General features: G+C 37.2%; 1 protein-coding gene across 3 annotated transcripts in view; it reads left to right on the top strand.

The window, feature by feature from the left end:
* The first annotated feature begins 2,746 nt into the window (after positions 1 to 2,746).
* The window catches only part of RASA1 (RAS p21 protein activator 1), a 48,116-nt gene continuing 26,925 nt past the window's right edge, over positions 2,747 to 23,937 (top strand). The window contains exons 1-9 of one of the 3 annotated variants that reach the window (XM_063181501.1): positions 2,747 to 3,126; positions 11,757 to 11,906; positions 13,159 to 13,294; positions 14,060 to 14,130; positions 16,861 to 16,978; positions 17,843 to 17,874; positions 19,336 to 19,388; positions 20,016 to 20,166; positions 23,120 to 23,198. In XM_063181501.1, coding sequence (XP_063037571.1) covers positions 2,747 to 3,126; positions 11,757 to 11,906; positions 13,159 to 13,294; positions 14,060 to 14,130; positions 16,861 to 16,978; positions 17,843 to 17,874; positions 19,336 to 19,388; positions 20,016 to 20,166; positions 23,120 to 23,198 — 1,170 coding nt within the window. Of the gene's footprint in view, positions 3,127 to 11,756; positions 11,907 to 13,158; positions 13,295 to 14,059; positions 14,131 to 16,860; positions 16,979 to 17,842; positions 17,875 to 19,335; positions 19,389 to 20,015; positions 20,167 to 23,119; positions 23,199 to 23,937 lie in introns of those variants that run through there. The other 2 variants (XM_063181503.1, XM_063181502.1) reach the window with 2 other exon arrangements.

Genomic DNA, 23,937 nt, shown 5'->3' with positions numbered 1-23,937 from the left:
AGAGAGAGGCAGGAAATAAGGAGTGAAAGGGAATGTTTGTGGTATTTGTATCTACTATAAAAGTAATACCTTCCCTTTTAATAACTGAAAGCCACTTTATGTGGCTTTTCACCCTAATAATTAGGATGTTTACCAGCTTTCAAATTTTGTAAAAAACCCTAATTGATTCTCTGACATATATGTGAAATAGCTTCTTACTTTACTGATGGAGAAAGAATAACCTTGCTCAAATTACTTGCCCAATGCCATACAACTCAGTGACTCCAGCCTGAACACCTGAGCTCCTAATAAGGCATACATCTGCCTGGAACACTCCCCCCTGCCACTGTTCTCAAAATATGTACTATTACATTAGCTCAAAATAGGGAACATGCAAATGTACTTTTCACGGAATCTAGCCTGACACCATTCTGACACAGCAGGGATGAAGGACTGACTATCCTAGTGTAAATTATACCAGGGATTTCAGAATAGACATATTTGCAGAAGCTCAAGAAATATCAAGAAAAATATTATTACACTTGCCCTAGCATCCAAAAACATCCATTTATAAAAAAGTTCCACGAAGGCTTGTAGCTGTAGTTTTGAGTGGTCCTGAGAGGAACAGGGAGTTGGACTCAATCCTTATAGAACACTTCCAATCTGAGATATTTCATGATTCTAAAGAGGCAGTCAAGTTGATGTGTAGTACCTCGAGCACCAACTAACTCAGGATGGCAGCTTTGCCTGCGAAGTGAACAGAAGAGGTGTGTCGGGTGCACAGAGAGGTAATAGCTCAGCTGACATTACTAGGAGCTCTTTCTCCACAGAATCCTTTTAAAATTTAAAACTGTTCTCACCAAAATAAACTTCCTGAAAGTGTGTTGTACACAATTACCCCCTCCTGAGTGAAAATCTTAGCACAGCTGTCCTTCCAACCCCCATGCACATGCTGCTGCCCTTGAAGGCACTTAGAAAATCTTTTATCATAAAGGGAATCTTTAAAATATTTACACTGTATTTCTGTATTTTGGCTTATTGCTACTGCTACAGTGACAAGGTTAAAATTATTTTGTTTAGAAATCTGTGAAAAAAAGCAAGAAGCAGTAAAGGGAAAGCCACAGAGAGAGCAGCAGCATGTGTGTGCCTACAATATTCCTTGAAACTACAATTTCTTAAAGCAGAAAACCAGCAGTAAATGGGTGTATTACAATGATATAGACTGAGGGCTAAAGCCAGCTTCTCTTTTCACTGTGACCCTAGGCACAAAACCAGCATAATTCCCCATGTCATAGTAGTGTAAGTTGGAAGCAGAGTTTGCCCTCAGAAGGAAAGATATGAAACAATTTCAGCAGATAAACAGAGCTTGAGAGCTCTGAAAGTGGGAGCAATAGTTTGTTTTAGTTGCCTCAGGAAAAATTCACTTAATACTTTTGGGTAATGCAAAGCTTTGAAAACCTGAATGTTTAGATGCCTTTTGAGAACTGTAGAGAAACATGCAAGTGTAAACGTGCTGCTATTTGTAAGCTCTTTTAACACTGGGAGAAAAATACAAAATCTAAAGATATCTACATACTGCACTGACTGGTAATGGTAATCACATGACGTCTTCTTGATCCCAGAGGTATTTAGTTGTGAACTGAAGCTGATGTACCAAATAATCCACTTTAGGGAGAAAAATGGTTGATGGTGAAGGTAGGTATAGATTTGCATAAAGTGGGATTGAGAGCTTGCAAGCTTCAGTAACAAGACAAAAGACAGTTTCAGGGAAGTACAGAGTAAACTAGACAAGGAGTCACAGTTCTTACAAGGTAAACAGTACCACTAGGATGTATTTTTAAATACTGTTAGAATTGAATCTGAATCATTAAGGCTGGAAAATATCACCAAGATCATCGAGTCTAACCATCAACCTAACACTGACAGGTCCACCATGAAACTATGTCCTCATGCACCATATCCACATGGTTTTTGAATACTTTCAAAGATGGCAAATCCACTGTTGCCCCAGGACTCTGTTCCAGTGCTTGACGACCCTTTCAGTGAAATATTTTTTCCTAATATCCAGTGTAATGCTCCCTTGACAAAAACATTTCCACTTGGTTTATAAATACTTGAAGGGAGGGCATAGTGAGGTGGGGACTGGTCTCTTCTATTGTATCTGCAATGGCAGGACCAGTCAAAACGGCTTCAAACCCAGATAGAGGAGACTCAGATTACAGAATAAGCTGATTGGAAGACACTCAATAGCGTTTCTTCACTGTTAGGGTGGTCAAGCATTGGAACGCCTTGCCTAGGGAGGTAATGAAGTCATCATCCCTGTAGGTGTTCAAAAGGCATGGCTCTGGTCCTGGATCATACGGGTTCAGAGCTGTGTTGTGCTCACGTTGTGTTAAACTAGTGAATCACCCTACTACCACACGCTCCCACCCCTCGGCCGCGGAACGAAACCTGTCCCCCTGGCCCGGCCGGGCCGCGCAGCCCGCGCAAGCGCAGAGATGCCGCGCAAGCGCGGAGCTCCCCGGGCGGGCGGCGCTTCCCTGGGGCGGCTGCGGGCCGAGGCAGCCGCGTAGGGCCCTGTGGAGCGGTCCAGCCCCCGCCCAGCCGGGCATTGTTCCCGGCCGTCTCTGCCGGGAAGTTTCAGCCGCGTCCCAGTCCACTGCCTGCCGGGTCGGGGGGGGGGGGGGGCGTGGTGGGGGCAGGGGCCCGGAGCCCGGAGCCCCTTTGTCGCCTCCTCCCCGGTGTAAAGCTGCCGGTGAGGCTCAACATGATGGCGGCCGAGGCCACGGGTGAGGAGGGCGGCTCGGGTGCTGTGGCCGGGACGGCGGGAGCCGCCGCGGCCGGTGAGCTGGGGCACTGCCCCGCCTTGTGCCGCGGTCGGGCGCCGGAGCCGCAAGGCTCCTTCCTTGTCGGCGGCGGCCCCCCAGGCGGGCCGGATTTGTGCTCAGTTCTGGAGCTACTGGAGCTGGGCGTGGGGCCAGCCCTTCCAGCGGCCGCTGCGGCTGCTGATCCCGGCTTCCCCCCGCTGCCGCCCCCCCCAGCGTTGGCCGGGGGGCTGGGGACAGTGGACGAGGGAGACTCACTGGACGGGCCGGAGTACGAGGAAGAGGAGGTGGCCATTCCGCTCAACGCGCCCCCCACCAATCAGTGAGTACCCGCCGCCCCCGCCTCAATCCTTGTGGGGAGTGGGTACCGCGCCCCCTGGCCCCCACCGCTGGCCGGGGAGACAGTGTGTCAAACTCGGCTGGCAGTCTCGCAGAAGTTTTGCGTCCCACCTCTTCACTTTCCCTCCCTCCTGCTGTTCCGTTCCAGCAGGAAGTTTGCTTCACGGGGACACTGCCCGTGGTCTATGGAGCGCAGCCCACCCGCAAGTCAGGAGACTGAACGGCGGCAACAGGGAGGTCGGACTCCTTCCCCTTCACGGGGAGCTGGTCCTCCGGTACTGAGTGGCATCAGCTCACGGGAAAAAGGCGGCTGAATTAGTTTTTAGCAAGTTTTCATAGCAGTACTGCAGAGGCTGCCAGGAAGAGTGAGTTATTCTGGTTATCGTTTAAACTACCTGTTGGGGAGACGTTTCCAGTCACTGGTAGCCCCTTCACGGTAGAGTAATAAACTTAATTTCTGTAAATAGTGTAAAAAAACCCCATCCATGGTATAAAAGACCTAATTTGCCATGTCATCATTTTGTGTTGCATTGCTTTCTGTTAAAAAAAAAAAAAAGAAGATAACTTATATTTTCCATTTCATATAGAAACAGCCAAAGTAATGCCCACTTGTTGGATCTTTTTAAAAATTCAGGCAGTCTTGAGTCATGGACTTAAAAGGAATTAAAATAATTTTCAATTTTAAAAGTGTTAACAGAGAGATTATTTTTTTAAATGTTTTAACTGCCTTGCTGCTCAGCCAATTTAAAGTTGTTTTCATAAAGGTTATGCTTGGAGAGAGGAGACATTTGGAATAAACTATAAACTTATAATTAAATTTTACTGTATTTATCCGTACATCACTTTAATTTGGATTCCTTTAGTGCTGGTACTAGAAAGAATCTTCCACTAGAGGCAGACTAGTTCTTTGTTTAAGTTGTGTGAAATATAAGATCAGATAATGTTATATAGAGTCCATGTAATTAGTAAATACTCTTAATACAACCTTTGGATTTCACTATAGAAAATCTGCAGGTTTACTCAAAGCACTTCCAAGGTGTGTGTTAGAATAGAAAATAAGCATTTTCTTCCATATCCTTATCATATTCTCCCCAAACTAAAATGGTTTCAGAGGCTTGCATTTTTTCATTAGTATAATTTCTATAAATGTGTTGTTTTTGTAGTTCTTGCGTATAGTGGATAATTTAGGGAATAACATACAGTTGTATTTTAAGAGACATATTTAGATAGGTAGAAAGTTAACTAATAATCTGTGTGAAATTTTGGATTTCTTCTTTATATTCTGTCATAACTTGACTAGCAGAGTTAACTTTGGGATTATGTTACGTACTCTTACGATTTCAGGAGCCATTTTCATTTTAAGTAGGACATAAAATTATAATAGCCTTTATAACAAGCTTCTATGAGCTTGTTTTGCAGATTAAAAAAACAAGCACAAAGCAAACAAAAAGGCTCAAACACAAACCAGACACAATATGAGTTCCTAGTCTTCCAATTTTAGGCTATAAAGATGTTACAAATGCTTTTTTAAACATGAGTATGCTTTGAAATAGTGTAGATTTGGCATTCTTGCTTTTGTAGTAACTAGTACAGAGACATGGGAAATGAAGCACCTGCAGGTTCTGCACTTCCCATGAGGATGCTGTAAATATGGTTTGCTCAGGGAGATCTGGGGAATATAGCATATAAGACCTTCTCTTTATTCGCAAACTCAGAATCTCACAGTAGTTGATTTTTTTAATCTTTGATCTGGAGTGAAGCTAATTTGAGGCTTGTCTATTCAGTATGTGTGTGTGTGTGTGTGTGTGCGCTTTCATTTTTAGAGAGCACAGCAGTCGTGTGTTTCTGTTGCAGCTTAATGCCAGGTGGGATGAACAGGATACTAGGGAATAAAGGTAATGCTGAGTTTGTTTAGGTCATCTTTCCCCTTGCTTTCTGCCCCATTTGCAGACCTCAGACAGAGGCTCAAATAGCATAAGGAAGTGCCTTGGGATTTAATGAATGAATGAATGCTGATTTTTTTATGTATTTGATTTAAAATTATTTTCTGTCCTAGCATTGCATTAATGTGGCAGGAGCCATTCCAGTATTGCTGCAAAACTTGCATTTTCATATAGTGTTTTTTGAGCAGTGCTTATCAGTTTGAAATGGAAATCAGTTGAAATCTGAAAGTGATCAACCACGCAAAATGAAATAGACTGTCAAAATACTCTTTGGTTAAAACAAATCTTGCCCAAAGCAGATATATTCTTACAGTCACTCTTGGAGTTTGTTCAGGCAGCATAATAAGAAAAAACTGAAGATGAAGACTGAGAAATACGAATAAGAATGGATTTCATTAAAGTAGACCATTTTCCTCATCATACAGTGAAGTTCTAGTATCTTCACATGAGTATTCGAGGTGGCAAGCTGAAAGTTCTGCATTTGTTTCAGTAACTCAAGAAAAAAATTTTTCTGAATAATTGCAGAAGGCCTTTTTCCAGACTAATGAAGGAATCTGTTGCACTATAAATTATCAGGAAATAATGTTGGTGTGTTTAGTTAGGTACCTGTATAAAGAAAATGAAATGGGATGTCAATAGATTTTAGCGTGTGAGGTTTCTTTGTTTACAGTTAATGTAGTTAGCATAGAATATTGTCTTTATTAGATAATGATTTTCTTCAGTAGTTCCTGTTGTGCATGGAAGACAACACCTTGTTTTTCAAAAGTCGGTGGGTAGTGTATTCTGGGCTGCTTCCGGTGAGCTGTGTGGTGTTAGAAGTAGTCTTAAATGAGTGGTTAAACACAGTGAAACAATATTGTACCTAACCTACTGCAGGAAGTGAAGCAGTAAGTAAACTGAGTGTGTTAGTTCATAAGTAAATGAAAACTTTAGATAAATAAAACCAGAAGTAGGACAGCATTTGAAGCCAGAAGTTTGAGGATGATTTTTCAGTAGTTTAGTCAGTATTTCTAGTTAACATTGGAGAATATAATTTTGTTTAAACAGTAACCAGAATGTCTTTACATGCTCTTTATTTAGTTTTTATTTTGTGTCATTGATTGAGTCCCATAATACCAGTGTGGGACTTTGGCAGTTCTTTTACTAGCCTACCCCATTGAGAAGTGTAATACTGTACTGTGTTTTTTCAAGTTTTTTTGTCTATATGTTCTGTGGTTGTGAAGGAAGGGTGAACACAGATTTTCTAGTGAGGGCTTAGGTCTCTTCAGAATAGGACTCCGTATTTTGGTTCAAGCATAAATCTGCAAAATTCCCATAGTAGTTTTCCAGTTTCTTTCATATCTTTCTCCCCAGAAAAATAAGCATATTGTAATATGTCTTGCTGGTAGGCATAGTGGAAGAGAGGAGAAGACATCTTGTTTTAACATAGTCTTTGTACTGCACATAAGTATTGCAGGGTTGGTTCCTCAGTGTCCCTCCAGTGTATGGTCAGTACTAGTAAAATGTTCAGAGCTTGACAGAGTTTATACACTTGACCTGCTTTATTTACTTTTATGCACTATTTAAAGACTGAAGGTGGTCTTGAATAGTTTTTATTTTTATATAAAATGTTTTCTCTATCAGTCTTGTTAGTGATGCAACAGAAAAAGGTTTCTGTTATTAAATTTTAATATATTTAATATATAATATATTTAAATGCTATTATCTTTTAATCATATTTTGTGCTGAAGGTGGTGAGAAGTAATCAGCATGGATTTATAATAGGAAAATTGTGCTTAATCAACCTAAGAGCTTTCTGTGATGTAGTCATTGACTTGGGGGAGAAAGGGAGAGAGTTTTCCATAACTTACTAAGGCTTTTGACACTGTCTTCCGTAGTCTTCTTGCAGGCAGACTGATGGAGTATAACTTAGGTTAAATGACATGAGGTGCATTGAAAACAGGTTGAATGACTAGGAACAGAGCATGGTGATCAGCAGCTTGAAGTCCAGATAGAAGCAAATTACTGGGAGTATTCCCTAGGGTGCCTTCATGGGCCAGTACTGTGACCTGCTTAGATAGAGTGCATGCACCCTTAGCAAGTTCACAGATAATGCAAAATTGAAAGAGGAGAAGCTGAAACATCAGGTAGCTGTGCTGACATCCAGGGTGATATGGACAGGCTGGAGAATTGGGCTGCGGGACAGCTTGTGTAGTTGGACAAAGGAAACACAGAGCTCTGGCACTAGGGAGTAGTAACACTAAGCACGTGGTGGGGCTAAACAGCTGGAAAGCAGCTCTGCAGAGAAGCATGTGGGCGTGAGGATGTGAACAAAGTCAGCAGTGTACCTGTGTGGCAAAACTTCACACGTGCTTTTCCCACATGTAAAAAGGAAATATGTAAATAAAGATTGGTTGTACAGTGTGACATGCTTCTACATGTAATACCAGCTGCCTCCTTCCATATAGTAAATTCACCATCTACTGCCTTTTTGTGAATGGCTTGTTCCTTGCACGGGTCTTGTGGTGGTGGGGGCCAGAAGCCATATAGCTATACTGCGAACTTGATAAATGCATCCCTCCTGACAGTAGAAATGGCTGGCTGGGCCTAATGGGGCTGGTGTGACTACCCAACATCTTCCATGTAGCTTGGGAAAATACAGGGATCTCTTGTTTGTGTGTGGACCAGAGGTCGCAGCTCTGACTGCAGTGCAGATCATTCCATGAGGTTCATGACTTGACCTATGGATGTCAGCCACTCAGTGTGGCGGTGGTATAGGCACCATTCTGTGCACCTGTATGTTGCATGTGTGGATATAGAGGCTCTTTGTGATATTGTGTCTTTGTCTGCATGTTGTAATTGAATTGTGATAGATAGAGTTGGAGTTCTGAACATGTTGTTTTTGAAATAAACTGGCAGATGGGAGTATTTTCATGCACAGTTTTGACAATTTTCTGAAACATGGAAGCCTTTTACTGGTATTCTTGTAGAAGCAAAATAAAGAACAATTACACAGGTTTCTTAAAGCAGGCAAGTTAAACAGGTAGTCACAGAAAAAAACACCTTAATTGCAGTCTATATTTGATAGGACATTTTATAGTTGAATAATTTTATAACATATGCTTGCAAGGCTACTTATACTTACTCTCTTTCAATGCATGTTATAACAGTAACTGCATTGTTAGAGTACTAGCTGTGATTCAGAATGTCATTGAATTATGTTTGCTCAAAACACAGTGAAAGGAGTGGATTGTCAGCATTTAAAAAAAATGCAAAGGTAATTTTAGAAATACAGAAGTGTTCCTAGGTAGGGTCAGGCAAACAAGCAGAGATGACTGATGAGAAATTATAGGGATCTTGTCTTTGGCAATGATGGAGGATGTACATCTAAGTAGTAGTGCGTTAGAATTTTGAGTGTAAGAACTTGTAAGTCACAGTCATTTGGCAACTTATTTATGATAAGCTAGGCAGGTTTTTAATGTGATACTTTCACATCCAAAATTTAATTCCTTTCATGAGACTTATAGTAGACCATACATAGCAATTCCTTTTGCATCCAGTAAGAATCTCTATGGTTGGCTTTGCTTTGGACTGAAAACAATAAATTTGAAATTGTTTTGATTGCAAAATATTGAAGTTGTAAATCTTGAGGTAGAAAACTCAGAGGGAGAGGTGGTTTCCTGTGATGTATTTTTGCCGAAATACTCAGGCTTCACTCAACTACCTGATTGGAGCTTAAAACGAAAGGATCTGGGAGTCACTTTATTTCATTTCAGAAATGATGGTAGCCTGTTTATTTCCATCAGAGTGTTCTGTGTTCTATTCTCTTAGTTAGGAGTATGGCTAGCTCTGTAGTTTACTCATTTCTGTTCTACTTTCTTTGGATAAAACTGACTATTGGATGGATCTTTCTTTGTAGTGCAGCATAAGAGATGTTAAAATCTTTCATTAGTGCTCATTGGATTAGTCAAAACCCTTAAATGAGATTGAGTACTGCAGTTTTGTAAAACAGTGTTTACTGTTTGCTATCAAAGTCCTTGAAGATTATGATGGGAAGTTGCAGAATGTATTTTTCTATAATACTGAAAACTGGTGATAGCAGGATGGGTTATATGACATTGATTCTGACAGTGATGTCTTTCAGTGCTCCTGGATTATGTATTATGTGAATAAACTGTTTTTATGTATTGATGAAACTGCTCTTTGAAAAAATGTAGTTATTTCTTGACAACCGTTTTGCATACTCTAAAGGTATTATACAAGTTTGCACTTAAATGTGTATCCTATTTTTTTAAAGATATGTAAAATCTACAAGGTTTCCTGAGTATATCACTTGAGCTGTTTTCTCATGTCATTGCTCAATATTGACTGCTTTACTGTCATTTGTATTAAATTTAGTGTTATGCTTATTTCTGTGACTAGTACTATACTGTAATTTGGTACATTACACTAATGCCGTGTGAGCTGTAAATACAGTGGTTTTTTGCATCAGAAGTTAACATTTTATATGTGAGTTCAGTGACACTGAATGTAATTGCACTCAGAAGTTAACTTAATATTTTTATTTCCAAAACCAAACTTTTCCTTAAATGTTTTACCAGGTATTAAATGTCTCCTGGTACACTTGATATAAAAGTGTTGAATGGGACAAAGTATAGCCTGTTCAGTGTTAAAGGATGTGGCATATAACAATATATGTATATTGCCATCACCAGCAACAAGGGTGTCTTTTTTGTTTGAAGCTCCTGAACTGAGAATTGGGGCACCTAAATTTGTGCTGTTGTTGTTAGAAATCCTGATCCTTTACAGAAAAATTCTTCTATCTGCTCCTGCCTTTCTGTTTATTCTGTAAAATTTTTTGTGTAATTTGCATTCTTATTGAGACTCTCACTTCTTCATTTTGAAATTGTGCCTTTCTTTAAATTTGGCATTTTAATGCAATGGGTCTCTCAATAGAATTAAGATTATTTTCCTCAAGTGTGTGATAAATAGGAGCAAATAAAAACTCAATTAATCTGTTATTAGTCTAGAATAGAAATGGAATGTTGAGGAGTTATATACTTCATGAAAGTCAGTCTGTCCAGGAAAGCAATGCCAGTTGCAACGTGCTGGGAGCAAACTCACTCAGGTTTCAGCTGCGCTGGGCACACTGACACACAGAATATTTAATCTTAATCTTACCTGATAATCAGCTGTCTTTGTTTTGCTTCATTTCCTAAAAGACTCTCCTTGTCGAGAAGGCATGACCATTTCTTTGTGTCTGTCTCTGAATGACAGATTTCTGCTCATGAATGAAGCTGCTTTGCTCTGGAATGGAATGACACAGGCTCTTGCTGATTTAACTAGGTCTGCAGTAGTTGCAAGTTTTAAATGTTGTACAGACACAACAGTGCTTCTACTGGTTTAGCTTGTTTTGATCAGGATGAGGAAGAGAAGCAAGGGGGAGCAATACTAGCAAGCACCCAGGTTGGTCAGGTTAAACAGTATTTATACTTGTGCTGCTCCAACTGGTGAAATGGTGTTTTTTGGTTTGGTTTATCAAGGTTTTGTTCTGATGAAAGCTCTCAAAGCTTTTTTTTTCCATTTCGTAGAAAAAAATTGCTTTTGTTCAGATTTTATCAACAGCTCAACTTTTAATTTTTTAAAATTTTGAAGCTGTCTGCTGTGAAGTATTTGATATTTTTGCATATATTGATTCAAGAGATCATTTACATATCTTCTAAACTGCATGTTTGTGAATCTTACAAAACAATCTGAAGTTTTAGAGCTAAATGGTATGTGATCTGAAGGGGTGAAGGATTTTAATTGTCTAAAACACTGGCTGTTTTGAAGCTGACAGTTTCTGAGTGTAAAAATTAAAGGTTTGATCAAGCAAAATTAGGTGGAGGAGCTAATGAATTATTGCAATATATAGCTCTGGACCATGCTGTGGCTTGGTGAAGGTAATGAGAAGAATGGCTGTCTTTGAAAACTGCTCTATATCACTACTTTCTTGAAAGAAGAACAAGTTAATCTTGATCATTTGAAGTAGAACAAGTGTTCTGACACAGGCTGTATAAATAAACTGAGAAAGGTGATTGAATGCTTGAATGGCAGCAGTAGATTAAAGATTTCCTTTGTCATATTTTGCAGTCTGTGATTGCCATGTATCAGCACTCACTTTTGATTGAGAGAGTGCACATTGTGATTAGAAAAGTTGATTTTGGGGCTGGATGGTGGCCTGGTGACTGCTGTCCAATTCTTTACTGGCTTTGCTGCAGCAGCATCACTGTCAGCTGAGGAACAGTCTGGTAGAATTCACTTCTGCGTTTGTGCTTTTGGGATACTGAGCCTGAACTGACATCTTCGTAGGCTTAAAATACAGTAATTCCAAGCCAGGTCAGTCACCTCAGTTTCTGTTTTTTAAAAGTAAACAAATTAAGGAGGAGATAAAAACTATGATATGTGTAGAGTCTCTGCCTCTTAGGGTTGTTCCTTGGGGAAAGTAGGTTATCTGGAAAACTCTGCTATGTTAAAAATACTGTTTTTGGAAATGAGTCATCTAGGAGGTTGAACTTGTAACAATGTGATTCACAAAGTTTTGGAGTTATATGGGTTTTGACTGAAAGATTTTCTTCCTTTCACAGGTCTATTTTCTGAAAGTAAACAAAACCCTTAAGTTCTAAGGATGCCCATTGTTACTCTTTTTCAGATGGTATCATGGAAAACTTGACAGAACAATTGCAGAAGAACGTCTTCGACAAGCGGGAAAACCTGGAAGTTACCTTATTCGAGAGAGTGATCGGAGACCAGGTTCATTTGTGCTTTCATTCCTTAGTAAAACAAATGTCAATCATTTTAGGTGAGAATTAAGTGTTTTATTTTGATCTATTTACTTTTTGTTTCAGAACACAATGAAGTGAACAATGATTGCATTATAATGCAGTATTTTTGGCTCTTAAAGCTTTAATTGTACAGCTTTTTACTTGTGTTTGGTTGTTTTAAATCATGCTACTTTAAAATTACTTTGTAGGGTGAAGAACCGAAGTGTGAGGAAACCAAAAATATCTGGATAGAGAAGCTTGCCTAAAGTGGTTTGAGTAGACTTAAAGCACCCTGCAGGTTTCATTAGTCAGTGAAAGAGATTGTTTTGTGTCTGTTCCATAGTAATCATTGTAGTTATCATAGTTAAAGTGTTAGCACGCCTTGTTGCTTCCTTAATTTTGAGGGGAAAAAACACACCCCAAACAAACAAACACTTCCCAAAACAAACAAAAAAACCTCAAACAAGCAAAAAAAAGCCCAAAGCAAAAGCCACAAATAGATTATATGTTTAGTAATTGAAAGGTTTGCTGGAAACAGCTTTCAGCATATGTCCTGAGCGTTGTTTTCTGACTTCTGTTGCAGTGTTATATGCTTATGAGCTTGGACTTAATATCTGAAGATTCATCTTTGTATGCATTTTACATTACTTCTTGGAAGAAACAGCTTAATTCAGATTATGCATTAACTACTGAAATGGTTGTGTGAGCTTTTTCCCATTAGATATAAATTTTTTAAATTGAGTTTCAGGAGATACTTTGATTATTCCAAAATAAATTTTTAACATTTAATATGGATGCTAAACTAACTGTAACGAAATGACTAATTTTTGATGGTGTTTGTTTTCCGCATTGTGTAGTTTTGAGGTGTAGTAATTTTTTGTTAAAGTACTTTGCTACTTTGTTCATTTTGTGCCTATTATAAAAGGTGTTTGTTGTGCATGATACAAGTAATAATGCTGTTGTGTAGTAGTGCATTATTTCAGTTTTCCAGGATGTTCACGCTTACTTTTTTTTATTTCATTTAGTTCTGACAAATGTGCTGTCTTTTTCTGTGAATCAGCACTTTCTTTAGATAAAAAACTGGTGGCTTATAAAATATATGTATGAATATTTTTGATAAAATATTCATTAGGTTTTTTTTACATGTTTACAGAGGGTATGTAATACTGTATTTTGCTGAATGTAGGCGCTGTTTTAAGAATTAAACGTGATGCTAATCTCCTTTTCTTAAAAAAAAAATTGGTAGCAAAATTTTTTCTAATGTCAAGCTTCTGTTTTTTTTATTAACAGGATTATTGCCATGTGTGGAGACTACTACATTGGTGGACGTCGCTTTGCTTCACTCTCAGACCTGATCGGTTATTACAGTCATGTGTCCTGCTTGCTGAAAGGGGAAAAGCTCTTATTTCCAGTAGCACCTCCAGAGGCAAGTAAAAAAAATTCCTGAAGACCAACTTACTAAAACGTTTGTAACTTTAATCACAATTCAAAATTTTCTTTGGGAAAAAAATTTTAGAAAGTTTCCTGTTGTTTGGCATAGGCATACGTGGGACTATAGGGAGTATAAAAATGCATTTTTACTGATACAAAGTAATGATGAAAAAAATTGCTATTTAATAAAAATACATAATGAGGAAGATATAGGTATTGCAGTTATTGCACAGTGTAGTAACATCATTTTAAGTAGACAGAGAAAACAAGACAATACTTGTTATCTTGTAATAAAGTTCAGTTCTTGTAATAAAGAGCACTGTTACTCTGTAACTATCACTATTCTGTCACATTTTGGATATCTAGCAATAGTTTCAAAATGCATCCTGTAGATAACCAAGGTTTCTTTCACATGCCCATCCTTAAAACAACAAAAGTAATTAAAATGATAAAAAACCACTGCAAAATATCCCCTGTAACAAAACCCGAAACCTGAATAAAGATGTTTCTGAATTTTAAAATTCGGGATGTTATTTCCACTCTAAGTGAAAAAAAATTTTAAGTAAGTGCTCTTAGTTCAACAAATTATATGTTTCTAGTTGACAGTGGTTTTGAGCTTTGGAAATAAAAAACTGGCAAGGTGGATATAAGTTCTGTTCTTTGCCTCAGAATAGCATAAGGCTGGGGAAAAAGATTCTACAGTATAGAATATACAGTACAGAGTAAAGAGAAAAAAACATTGCTCTTTTTTAAACTGTAGCCTGTGGAAGACAGAAGGCGAGTTCGAGCAATTCTGCCTTACACCAAAGTGCCAGAAACTGATGAAATAAGGTATGTTTGAGTAACAGCAGTAGCTGTGAAATTCTCAAGAGTATTCATAAATAGTTATAATTTACGTAGGTGTTTGTATGCAAATATTTTCCAGTTGCATCTTAAACTTGATGTGGTTAGATTAACAGATTATATCTCTCTGTTCTTTGGTTTGAAATAAGAGTAAGACATTTTGTTCTTGGTATATTTGTTTGCATTAATTGAATGGAAGGTACGTAAAGGTATATAGAATTAAAATCTTATAATTTTGAAATATGTTTATAAAGCCCTAGATTTTTACCAAAAGGACAAATTTATGTGTCAAAGAATTCTGTATGGAAATGCCTTATCTGAGTGTGTGAAAGAAATGAGCTAGGTTTTTTTCTAAACTGACACAGAACTATTAGATGTGTAGCTGAGGGAAACAATTCAGATTACTAGAAAGAGAAAGTGGGCCTTGGCTACTTACAAATTTAAGAATGGAAGAAGTGAGTATTTCAGTAGAAGACCATTTTCTGCTTACTTGGGATTGATACTGCTTTTTTGAGATAATTTTTTTCCTGCTGAAAAAATAGGAGGATTTGAAAATGATTTGTGGTGGTTTCTGATCTCTCTAATGCAACAGATTTCATAAACTGATGTAGTACACCAGTTGAATTGGGAATTTTCTTAGGTTTAAGATTATTATCGTATGAGAGCTTTATATCCTCATTTGGATGGAAATTTAGTCCAGGACTCACAGTCCAGTCTGATCCTTTAAAGGATGATATGAGGATATTTGTTTTTGTAATTATGTGTTTTACTAAGGTAATAGACTGGGAACGGGCTCTCTAATGCCACATTGCAACTAAGGCTTCCTACTGTGTGGGAGAACAACAAAAAATAATCTTTTACATGTCTTATTGCACCTGTCAGCTTCATAACAAAAATTATAGGCAATTAAACATTTTCTTCCTCTTTTAGGACAGAGCTGAAATGCAGAGTTGGTGTTTTGATGTCTACATGGCTAAAATAGTTCAGTTCATGGCATAGCTGAGACCAGAGTTCTCAAGTTTGTTCTAGATTGAATTAATATACTCTTGAAGTAATTATGTATTTCAGAGAATTTTGACTTAGAATTTTAATATCATAATAAATATTTCTTAAGTTTGAAGTATTACTGAGTTAATTTCAACATGTCTTCCATGCAGTAACTATGCAGTGATGGAGGGTGCTTTTGTTGTTTGTTACCTGTTAAAGCTGAATAGTTGAATTTATTCTTTGTTTTCAATAGTGGTTTGTTTTTTCTGTTAGCCTACTTCATATGAGAGCCATGCCACAGACATTTGCTATGAAATTTTTAATTGCAATGGTAGTTAATGAGCTTCACTCTTTATTGGTTTTCCTGTACCTCAATGCATCATGAAACATGGTTAAAAGTTCTGTGCTGCAGTGAAAGGTTTTCATGTGACCTGAGTTTGTGTTCCTAATATTTAAGGAGTAACTTACACAAGTCTCCAGAAATTAAAACTCCCTTAGACCAGGTGCTGGGTCCTGCACTTTGGCCACAGTAAACTCTCTGCAGGCCTAGACAGCTGCCCAGTGGAAATGGACCTGTGGGTGTTGTTCAGCAGCTCGCTGAGGATGAGCCAGCTGTGCCCCGGTGGCCAAGAGAGTCAAGGGCATCCTGACTTGGATCAGCAGTGCTGTAGCTAGTAGGACTAAGAAGGTCATTCTTTCCCTGTGCTCAACACTGGTGAGGCCACACCTTGAGAACCATGTCCAGTTTTGGGCCATTCAAGGAAAGACATTGAGGTCCTGAAGTGTGTCCAGAGAAGGGTAATAAATATCTGGTAAAATATCTGGAGTACAAGTCCTATTAGGAGCAGCTGCAGGGCCTCAGTCTGGAGAAAAGGAGTCTCAAGGGAGATCTCATTGCTCTCTACAACTCCCTAAAAGAAGCATGTAGCCAGATAGGGTTCAGTCTCTTCTGCCAGGCAACAGGTGGCAGGATAAGAGAACATAATCTTAAATTCCCCTTTAGTCTACAGGGTTGCTTTAGGTTGGTCATTAGGGGAAAATTTTTCACAGAAAGGGTGATGAGACATTGAAATGCTGCTCATGGAGGTGGTGGAATCACTGTCTCGGAAGATTATGGATGTTGCACTTAGTGCCATTATCTGGTTGACATGTGGTATTTGGTAGTCGGTTGGACTCAGTAATATCAGAGGTAATTTCCAACCCATTTGATTCTGTGATTCTCTGATTCTGAATGTTAATGCCTCTTATGCTTGTAGCTAATTGCATGGCATCTCTGGCAACTGCTCTGTATTCTCTTTGCATCACTTGTCTTCATATGTGAGAACATAATGAATAGGTATTCTACAACTTGCATTATGCAAGGTAATTTTTCAATGAAAGGAACATTACTTTCTTATAGACTGCTAAGGGTTATTTTACTTGTGTTGCATATTTGATCTCTCGATAAAAAAACAGTATTACTGTGTTTTAGCTATTTTTGTTTTATCCGTTAGCACATTTTGAAGTTGAGAGCACTGAAATATATGTTAGATACTAAACATAAATCAAAAGTATGAAAACTTGTATATGTGGCTACTTAACTGTGAGGAAAAATACCATGTGCTTGTAATATCAGTTCCTGCATTTTTTACGAATAGGTTTTCCCAAATATTTTATGGAAATTCATTGTGTTCTTTAAACTTTAAATTATGATTGTATCTCTGATTTAAATCTTGCTGTAACCTTCTTCAGTTTCCTTAAAGGAGACATGTTTATTGTCCATAATGAATTGGAAGATGGCTGGATGTGGGTTACAAACCTGCGGACAGATGAACAAGGTCTTATTGTGGAAGACCTGGTAGAAGAAGTGGTAAGTAATTTTTGTATTCAGATTTCTTAAATGAATGGGATTTTTTTATAAAATAATACTGAACAAAAACTAGTGGCATTTAATTGCCTGTTTTCTAATTGTGTAGTTTTCTGAATCTAGTAAATTCATCTAGTAGTTCTAAAAAACTAAAACAAAGTTTTAAACATAGTTTATTATCAGAAAATGTTTATTCATGTTGTCCAAAGATAAGTGCAAATAAATAGTACTGTAAATTTACTGGGCATTTCCCTAAAATCTACTGTCCTGGTGAAGAATCATTCAATTGTGTTTATTTTTACAATTGCCATGAAAAGTTCGCTAACTCAGCAGAATGTAATTTTGCATTGTGGTAGATCTTTCTCTTTATTCTAGGATGAAATTTGGGTTAAAAATTTATTGGTGAGAAGAAAAAAAAGAAAAAAAAAAGATTTTTTTATAATATCTTCTTACACAGCATGTGTGTTTTGCCAATAGCAATGTTACTTGAGATGCTTCTCATTGATGCCTGTGTCCGGATGTGAATAGCTAAACTGAAGTGACAATACTAGACTTTTGATCTGTGGACTGATAGGTCAGTGGTAATTTAACGCTAGGAAGGCTGAGAAGGTAGAAACTTTCTAAAAAGTTACCGCCTCTAAAGGACTTGAATCATGAATGAAGTAATCATCAGAAATAACATTTTTGCTGAATTTTCACCTAATGAATGAAGAGGGAAGCTTTTCATAGAGCTGCAGCAAGTCTTTTAGGTAAAAAATGCCTCAGATATCTAAAGGTAATTTTTTTTTATACAGGAGGTCTTACGACTTTTTTTTTTAAAGTGAGTTGTACTGTTGTCATTCACTTGATATGTTAATTTTCTCATAGGGAAGAGAAGAAGATCCCCATGAAGGCAAAATGTAAGGATTTTTTTTTTTTTTGTCGTTTGAAAGCAATCATAACTGTTTGTCAAGTTCCACTGTGAGATTTCTAAGTTTTTGAGAAAGTGACCAAAGAGATTTTTTTTTTCAATCTCAAGACTTCTTTATATACTAGCTGCTGCAGTTGCAGGGATAACTAATGTGAAAAAGTCCTGTAATGGACTTTTGGTAGAATTACCATCTCTGGATAGATTTAGAAGGTGTGTAGCTGTGGTACTTGGTGACATTGGTTTGGTGATGGCCTTGGCAGTCCTATGTTAAGGATTGGATGTGATGATCAACGGTATTTTCCAATGCAAAGGATTCTGTGTTCTGTACAGTTCTGTGATTCTTATAATGCTTAAAGTTTGAAGAAAAAATCACAGGACTGTGACTGTTCTTCCTTCTATTACTTAAATACTTAAAAAAATTTAAAAATTAAACTTAGAATCAGTAGTGTGTTGATATGTCTTTTAATAGATTACTTTCACAAGTGAAGATGAGTGGCAGATAGTTGTGAAAAATGTCTAGTGTCTTGATAACTGATCTGATGACCTCATTTGTTTGTCATATTTGTGCTTGCTGTTTTTTTGCTGTTTCCCACTTTCCAAGAGGCTGGTGGCAGAAGGAGACATTTCAGTGGTCTATTTGGTTTATTGAGTTCTGCTAGTCAATTTGGCAGTATGGATGTCTTCAAATGTGAAAATTTCGTATTTGGAAAGTAGCTTGTAGGGGATATGTGGAGCTTTGGTTCTGTCTTTCAGCTCTTGTTTACCTTTCATCGGAATCTATATTAATATCTGAAGATAGTATAGAAAGAAAGTCAGAAATTCGAGTCTTTTCTTATAAAAGCACCGTATCTTTAGCTTTCCTTTAAATACAGATTATTAAGTTGTAGTGTGTCAGGCTTTTTTAAATAGTGGTAAGTATCATGCCAAAACTAGGCAGAGGCTGTGAACTTTTGTGGGCTACTACTCTGACACAAGACTCCGGGAAGGTGCAAGGTGTGAGATCAAAGCAGTTTGTATTCATTAATCTAACAAACCTAGGTTTTGTTTCCACAGCTCTCGCAAATTTGAGTTTGAGGTTTTCTGTGTATAACTTCTTGTTTGAGCTTCAGATTTCATGATGCTAGTACATTGCTGTATGACTTCAAATAATGCCTATGAAATTACCTACTTTTTGGACAATTCATATCAATCTCTAAACTCACTTGTATTTGAACATCAGCTCCAAGTGTTTTATTGAAGTAATTTATTTATATACATATTAGTGTTAGTCTTTCATGTTGTTGGGAGGAGAGAATCATTAAATAGCATGGACATTGATTGTCTCATCCGTATATATTGGGTCTTTTAAAATAAAGATTAATTCATGGGTGCCAGAGTCTTGGATGTCAGCATAACCAAAAAAGAGAGAGGGTAGTCTTGCTTTCTAATTTTTCTCTTCATCTTTGTTAAGATGGTTCCATGGGAAGATCTCCAAACAAGAAGCTTACAATTTGCTGATGACAGGTATGTGTATTTCTGATGTGAAATACAGTGATAGTGAAATGACACAAAGCAATCCTGTTAATATTAAACTATGGCAAAACTTCTTTCTATATATAAGCATAAATGAGTGTTTTAGATTCTCCAATCCCTCTGGGTGCTACCTCAGTAGAATACTACATTGGACGAAAACTTTCATGGCTGTCAGTACTGAGTATGTTCTCAAGTAAAGTTAATCTAAGTTTTTTTTATTTAATTAATTTTTTAGATTGTTTTATGTGGAATCAATTATTTCACTTTCATAAAGCAAGTATTTTTTTAGTTGAAAACAGTACTTCTGACTCATTTTGTTTAATACCCTACTTTAAATATTGGCACAGAGATTTGAAAATGTTATCAAGCTTTTTTTTGTATGATGTTTTAAAGAGATGGCAAAGATATGGCTAGGTTGCAGCCTACAGTGGAACCGTTTTTCATTAATTCTGGTGGTTTAGTACTAGTTCTTCTAGTTTGAGATCACTACTGTAATTTACCTTTATAGGGTTTGTATCTCTTCAGGTGTGCAGTTCTTTCTAATTTATGTAGAAATAGATTTTCTAAGGGTTTACATATATCACTAAGAAAAATAACACTGTTATGATGTTTTTTCAGTTGGTCAGGTGTGCAGTTTTCTTGTGAGGCCTTCAGATAATACTCCTGGTGATTATTCACTTTATTTCCGGACCAGTGAAAATATTCAGCGTTTTAAAATATGTCCAACATCAAACAATCAATTTATGATGGGAGGCCGATACTATAATAGGTGAGTTTTTGTGGCAAAAGGAATTGTGCGTATTTTGTGCTTGCATAATTTGCTCCTGGTAATTATTTACTACTATGATTTTAAGACTGTAGTTTCCTTTATACTAAATATTTTCTCTAATTTCCGTAGTAGTTACTACTAACTGAGTAGATTCTTACAGCTTAAATAACCTAAGTGTAACTTGTTTCTCTTGAAGTATTTGTGCTTGTTCTGCCAAACAGTTGCTTCACTCTGTAAATTGTAGTTTGAATGGATCATGTGGATCCATAAATTGTGTATCTTTAATTAAGAGATTACTCTATTTGAAGCAGCTTGGAAGCTTCTACATGAGTTCTTGTCTATTTGAAAAGGGGAAAATAAAAATGCTAATTTTATCTGAGACAATCAATAGAGTTTTCAAATAATAGAAATTGGTATTTACAAGAAAGGTGATAAATCCCTTTGTTGTTGAAAAAATTACTAAATTACATTGAAGTATGTGCTTGGTACTTGGAGCAGAAATATTGATCAGTTCATTTAGAGTGAACAAACTTAAGATGTATTTCTTTTGCCATTGAGGCAAAAAAATAGTAATTTGTACAAAACAGAAAGAGAAATAATGAAGTCTTTCCCCTTTTATGGGAGAAACTATCAATACACCTTGGTCTTTCATAGTATTTTTTTAGAGTTGCTGTATCTGGAAGTATTTTCAGTAGTGAGAACTCACCTTCCTCCTTAAAAAGAGGTCACTGTCTGCCTTAAAAAAATCAGCATTTTTCCTGACCTGCTCACGTAGAACAAGGGCATTCTTACCCCAATAGAGAATTTCTGTCACTTCTGATTGGGTAGAGGTTTTTAGCAGCTGTGTGTGAGAAAATATCAAGGTCTCCTCATGAAGTTCAGTGGACTTTTTTATAAGACTTCACTCACATGATGCTGTGAGGCTAAATAATTGGATCCTTAGGAACCTATGCCAATTTCACACATAGGCTGCTGGAATACCTTCTTCATTAATCAATCTGGCCTTCAGCCATCCTTACTGAAAACTAAGCTAGCTGCAGGGTCAGCCTTTCATGGAAGTAAATGCCAATTTGTAGTTGCATGACTTAGGATGAGGATGATAGGCCCCGAGCCCCCCATCCTTGGTGATGCCAAATTAATCATCAAGTTAGTGAACTCTTATTAGTCTCAAATGGGTTTGTAGCAATAAATAATACACTTTCAGAAAAATACTACCTTGTTATTGCTTCAGATTACTTTATAATGCAGTGCTGGATTCACTTGGTGTGTAGATTATATTTGTCTGAAAGAGATCTATGCAGCCAAACAGAAAACAAGATTTTAAAGTTAAGCAGCAATAAATTATGACAAAGTGCTTTAAGAATTTCTTTTAGTATTTTGATATGTAGTTTTCTAGAGATCGTCCTTAATGTCAAAGGAAAATCTTTGTTTTTGTTGTATGTTTGGGAGAATTACCACTATACTCTTAAGGTGATATTCAGTTCAAATTTCTGTGTGTATAAGGTTGATAAATTTGCTGGAAGTTCAAACATATAATGAAAAACACAGCCCTTGGGTGCTTCATCAAGGCTTGGAATTCCTAGTCTAAACGTTAATCCAACTCCAGAAAGAGTTTTTAAATACAACTGACTTTATTCTTTGGCCTGTATTACAAAATTGCAGAAATTTTGCAGGCACCTGCTCCTTACATTGAGGAACTCCTAATGGCATTTTTAATCAAGGAAGTAGATGCTGCATTGAAGGTCAAGGTATTCCTAATTTGATGAGTCAGAAAGTTCATGTAATGCTGTTTGATCGATTAGCAAATGTTGGTAGTAGCTATTCAACCTGTCAAATGTAATGACTGAGTCATTGTGGTTTTTAGTGTGACACAGTTGCAATTCTTATGTAGAAAACAGCATATACAGACAGTATCTCAGTAAAAATTGAAATTAACTAGTTGATTTCATTAAAACGGAAAGAAACATTAACCTCATTTTACATATCTGAAAAATAAAACTGCTTGTGGGATGGTTATTTTATCAAGTTCATAGCTTCCGAATAAAATAGGAAAGCCAACCAAGATACCTTGATATAGCTTTATTTAAAAGTTTTTGAGATTTTTTACAGTATAAGCTATTGTTCCTGCATTGCACACATGCCTTATTTGTATCTTTGCGCACACAGCTGAGTATGCATGAACTGAGAAGTCACACTGAGTATATTTTTATCTATTTAATTACTTAGCTGTTTTTCTAGATGGATATTTGCATGTAAATGATTATATTCTGTTGATGTCCCTGTTGCTATTCTTTATTACAATGTGAATTTCAGTAGTGTGAAAATAAATTAGAGCAACTTAAATGCCTTGAATTTCAGCTTGTATCTGTCACTACGTCTCTCCTGAGCCTTCCAAATGCGATTGCAGTCTCAATCTGATGACTAGAATCAGTGCATCCCTGTAAAGGAGTGCTACTGACATGAGTATTTGAAAGAATAGCTCAGTGATGTCCAGTCGTAATCTGTATAAGCCCTACTACCAACCTTTTCTGTTTTCTATTCCTGTTCTTCTAGAAGGGGATTGCACTTCCCTCAGAATATGTCCCATTCCACTTATCTAATTATTCTAGGACTTGGAAAATTATTGCCAATGAAATAGTAATTTTTCAACTTGGTTGGAAAGCAGGTAATGCACATGTACTACCTGAATGTGGAAAGTGCAGTGTCCTAATGTGACATTTTAAGCAAGTCATTAAAATATTTTGCAGAGTTTAGGTTAATACATTCTGAATACAGTTTTATGAACTTTCTTGACTTCAGTATATTCCTGTCAAATAAGATTATGATGATTAACACTTGATTTTATTAAAACTTTGAGGGAACATTTTTTGTGGTTTTATGGAAAAGCAGATTCTCAAACGGTGGAAAAATTAATGTGTTTAACATTTCAATATTCTTTTTCTTATTGGAACAGTATTGCTGACATCATTGAGCACTACAGAAAAGAACAGATTGTTGAAGGATATTACTTAAAAGATCCTGTTCCAATGCAGGTAGGATTTAATCTCTGAGCCTTTGATGTTGAAGTCACACACTGAATCAACATCAAATCAATTTATGAACTAAATTACAGCAGAGATACAGTGGTAGTTAAACAGCATAATCTCCAGTAGTCAATCATCAACAACTTCAATGTTTTCAGCTCATCTGTTTCTTTTATTTTATCCTCAAATACATACACTTACTGAAGACTGGGTTATAGTAAACAGAAAGTATGGTAAGTTCTGTTTATGTTGTGAGGTGTTCGACCTCTACTCTGCACCCCTAGTTCCTGGGCTCATGCTTTGATTTAGTCCCATATTAAGGGGAGCCAGTCTGCCCTCTCTTCAGTGTCTGGGTTTTTTCCCCTGTCACAGGAAACCTATACACACCAAAAAGCTTCAGGAGTGATTGCGGGGCTGGGACTGCAGCACTTGTTCTGCAGCACACTTGCCCCATAGCAGAAATTGATTCTAAGAGATCACCAGTGATAAGCATACTACATCATTACCTTTTCATGAGCTTGTAACTAGTTGTAAAATTTACGTACCTGTTCTTTTCTTTTTCTGTTCTCGAGTTTTCCTGTTTCAGTGGAAATCAGAAATTTGCTCTTCCTGTCCCTAAAGAGAGTTGAAGGCAATTCATACCCCTTTGTGGCATCTTTTTTTATTAATCTGAGAGCATTTCTTCTGTTCACGAAGCTAAGCACACAGAAGCTGATCCTGTCTCTTTGTAATGTTTTCATAGTTGTCT

The sequence above is a fragment of the Melospiza melodia genome, chromosome Z, assembly GCF_035770615.1.
Source record: "Melospiza melodia melodia isolate bMelMel2 chromosome Z, bMelMel2.pri, whole genome shotgun sequence".
NCBI classification, from domain to species: domain Eukaryota; kingdom Metazoa; phylum Chordata; class Aves; order Passeriformes; family Passerellidae; genus Melospiza; species Melospiza melodia.
The sequence above is the reverse complement of the archived record's forward strand: the minus strand, read 5'-3'. Positions and strand labels throughout refer to the sequence as shown.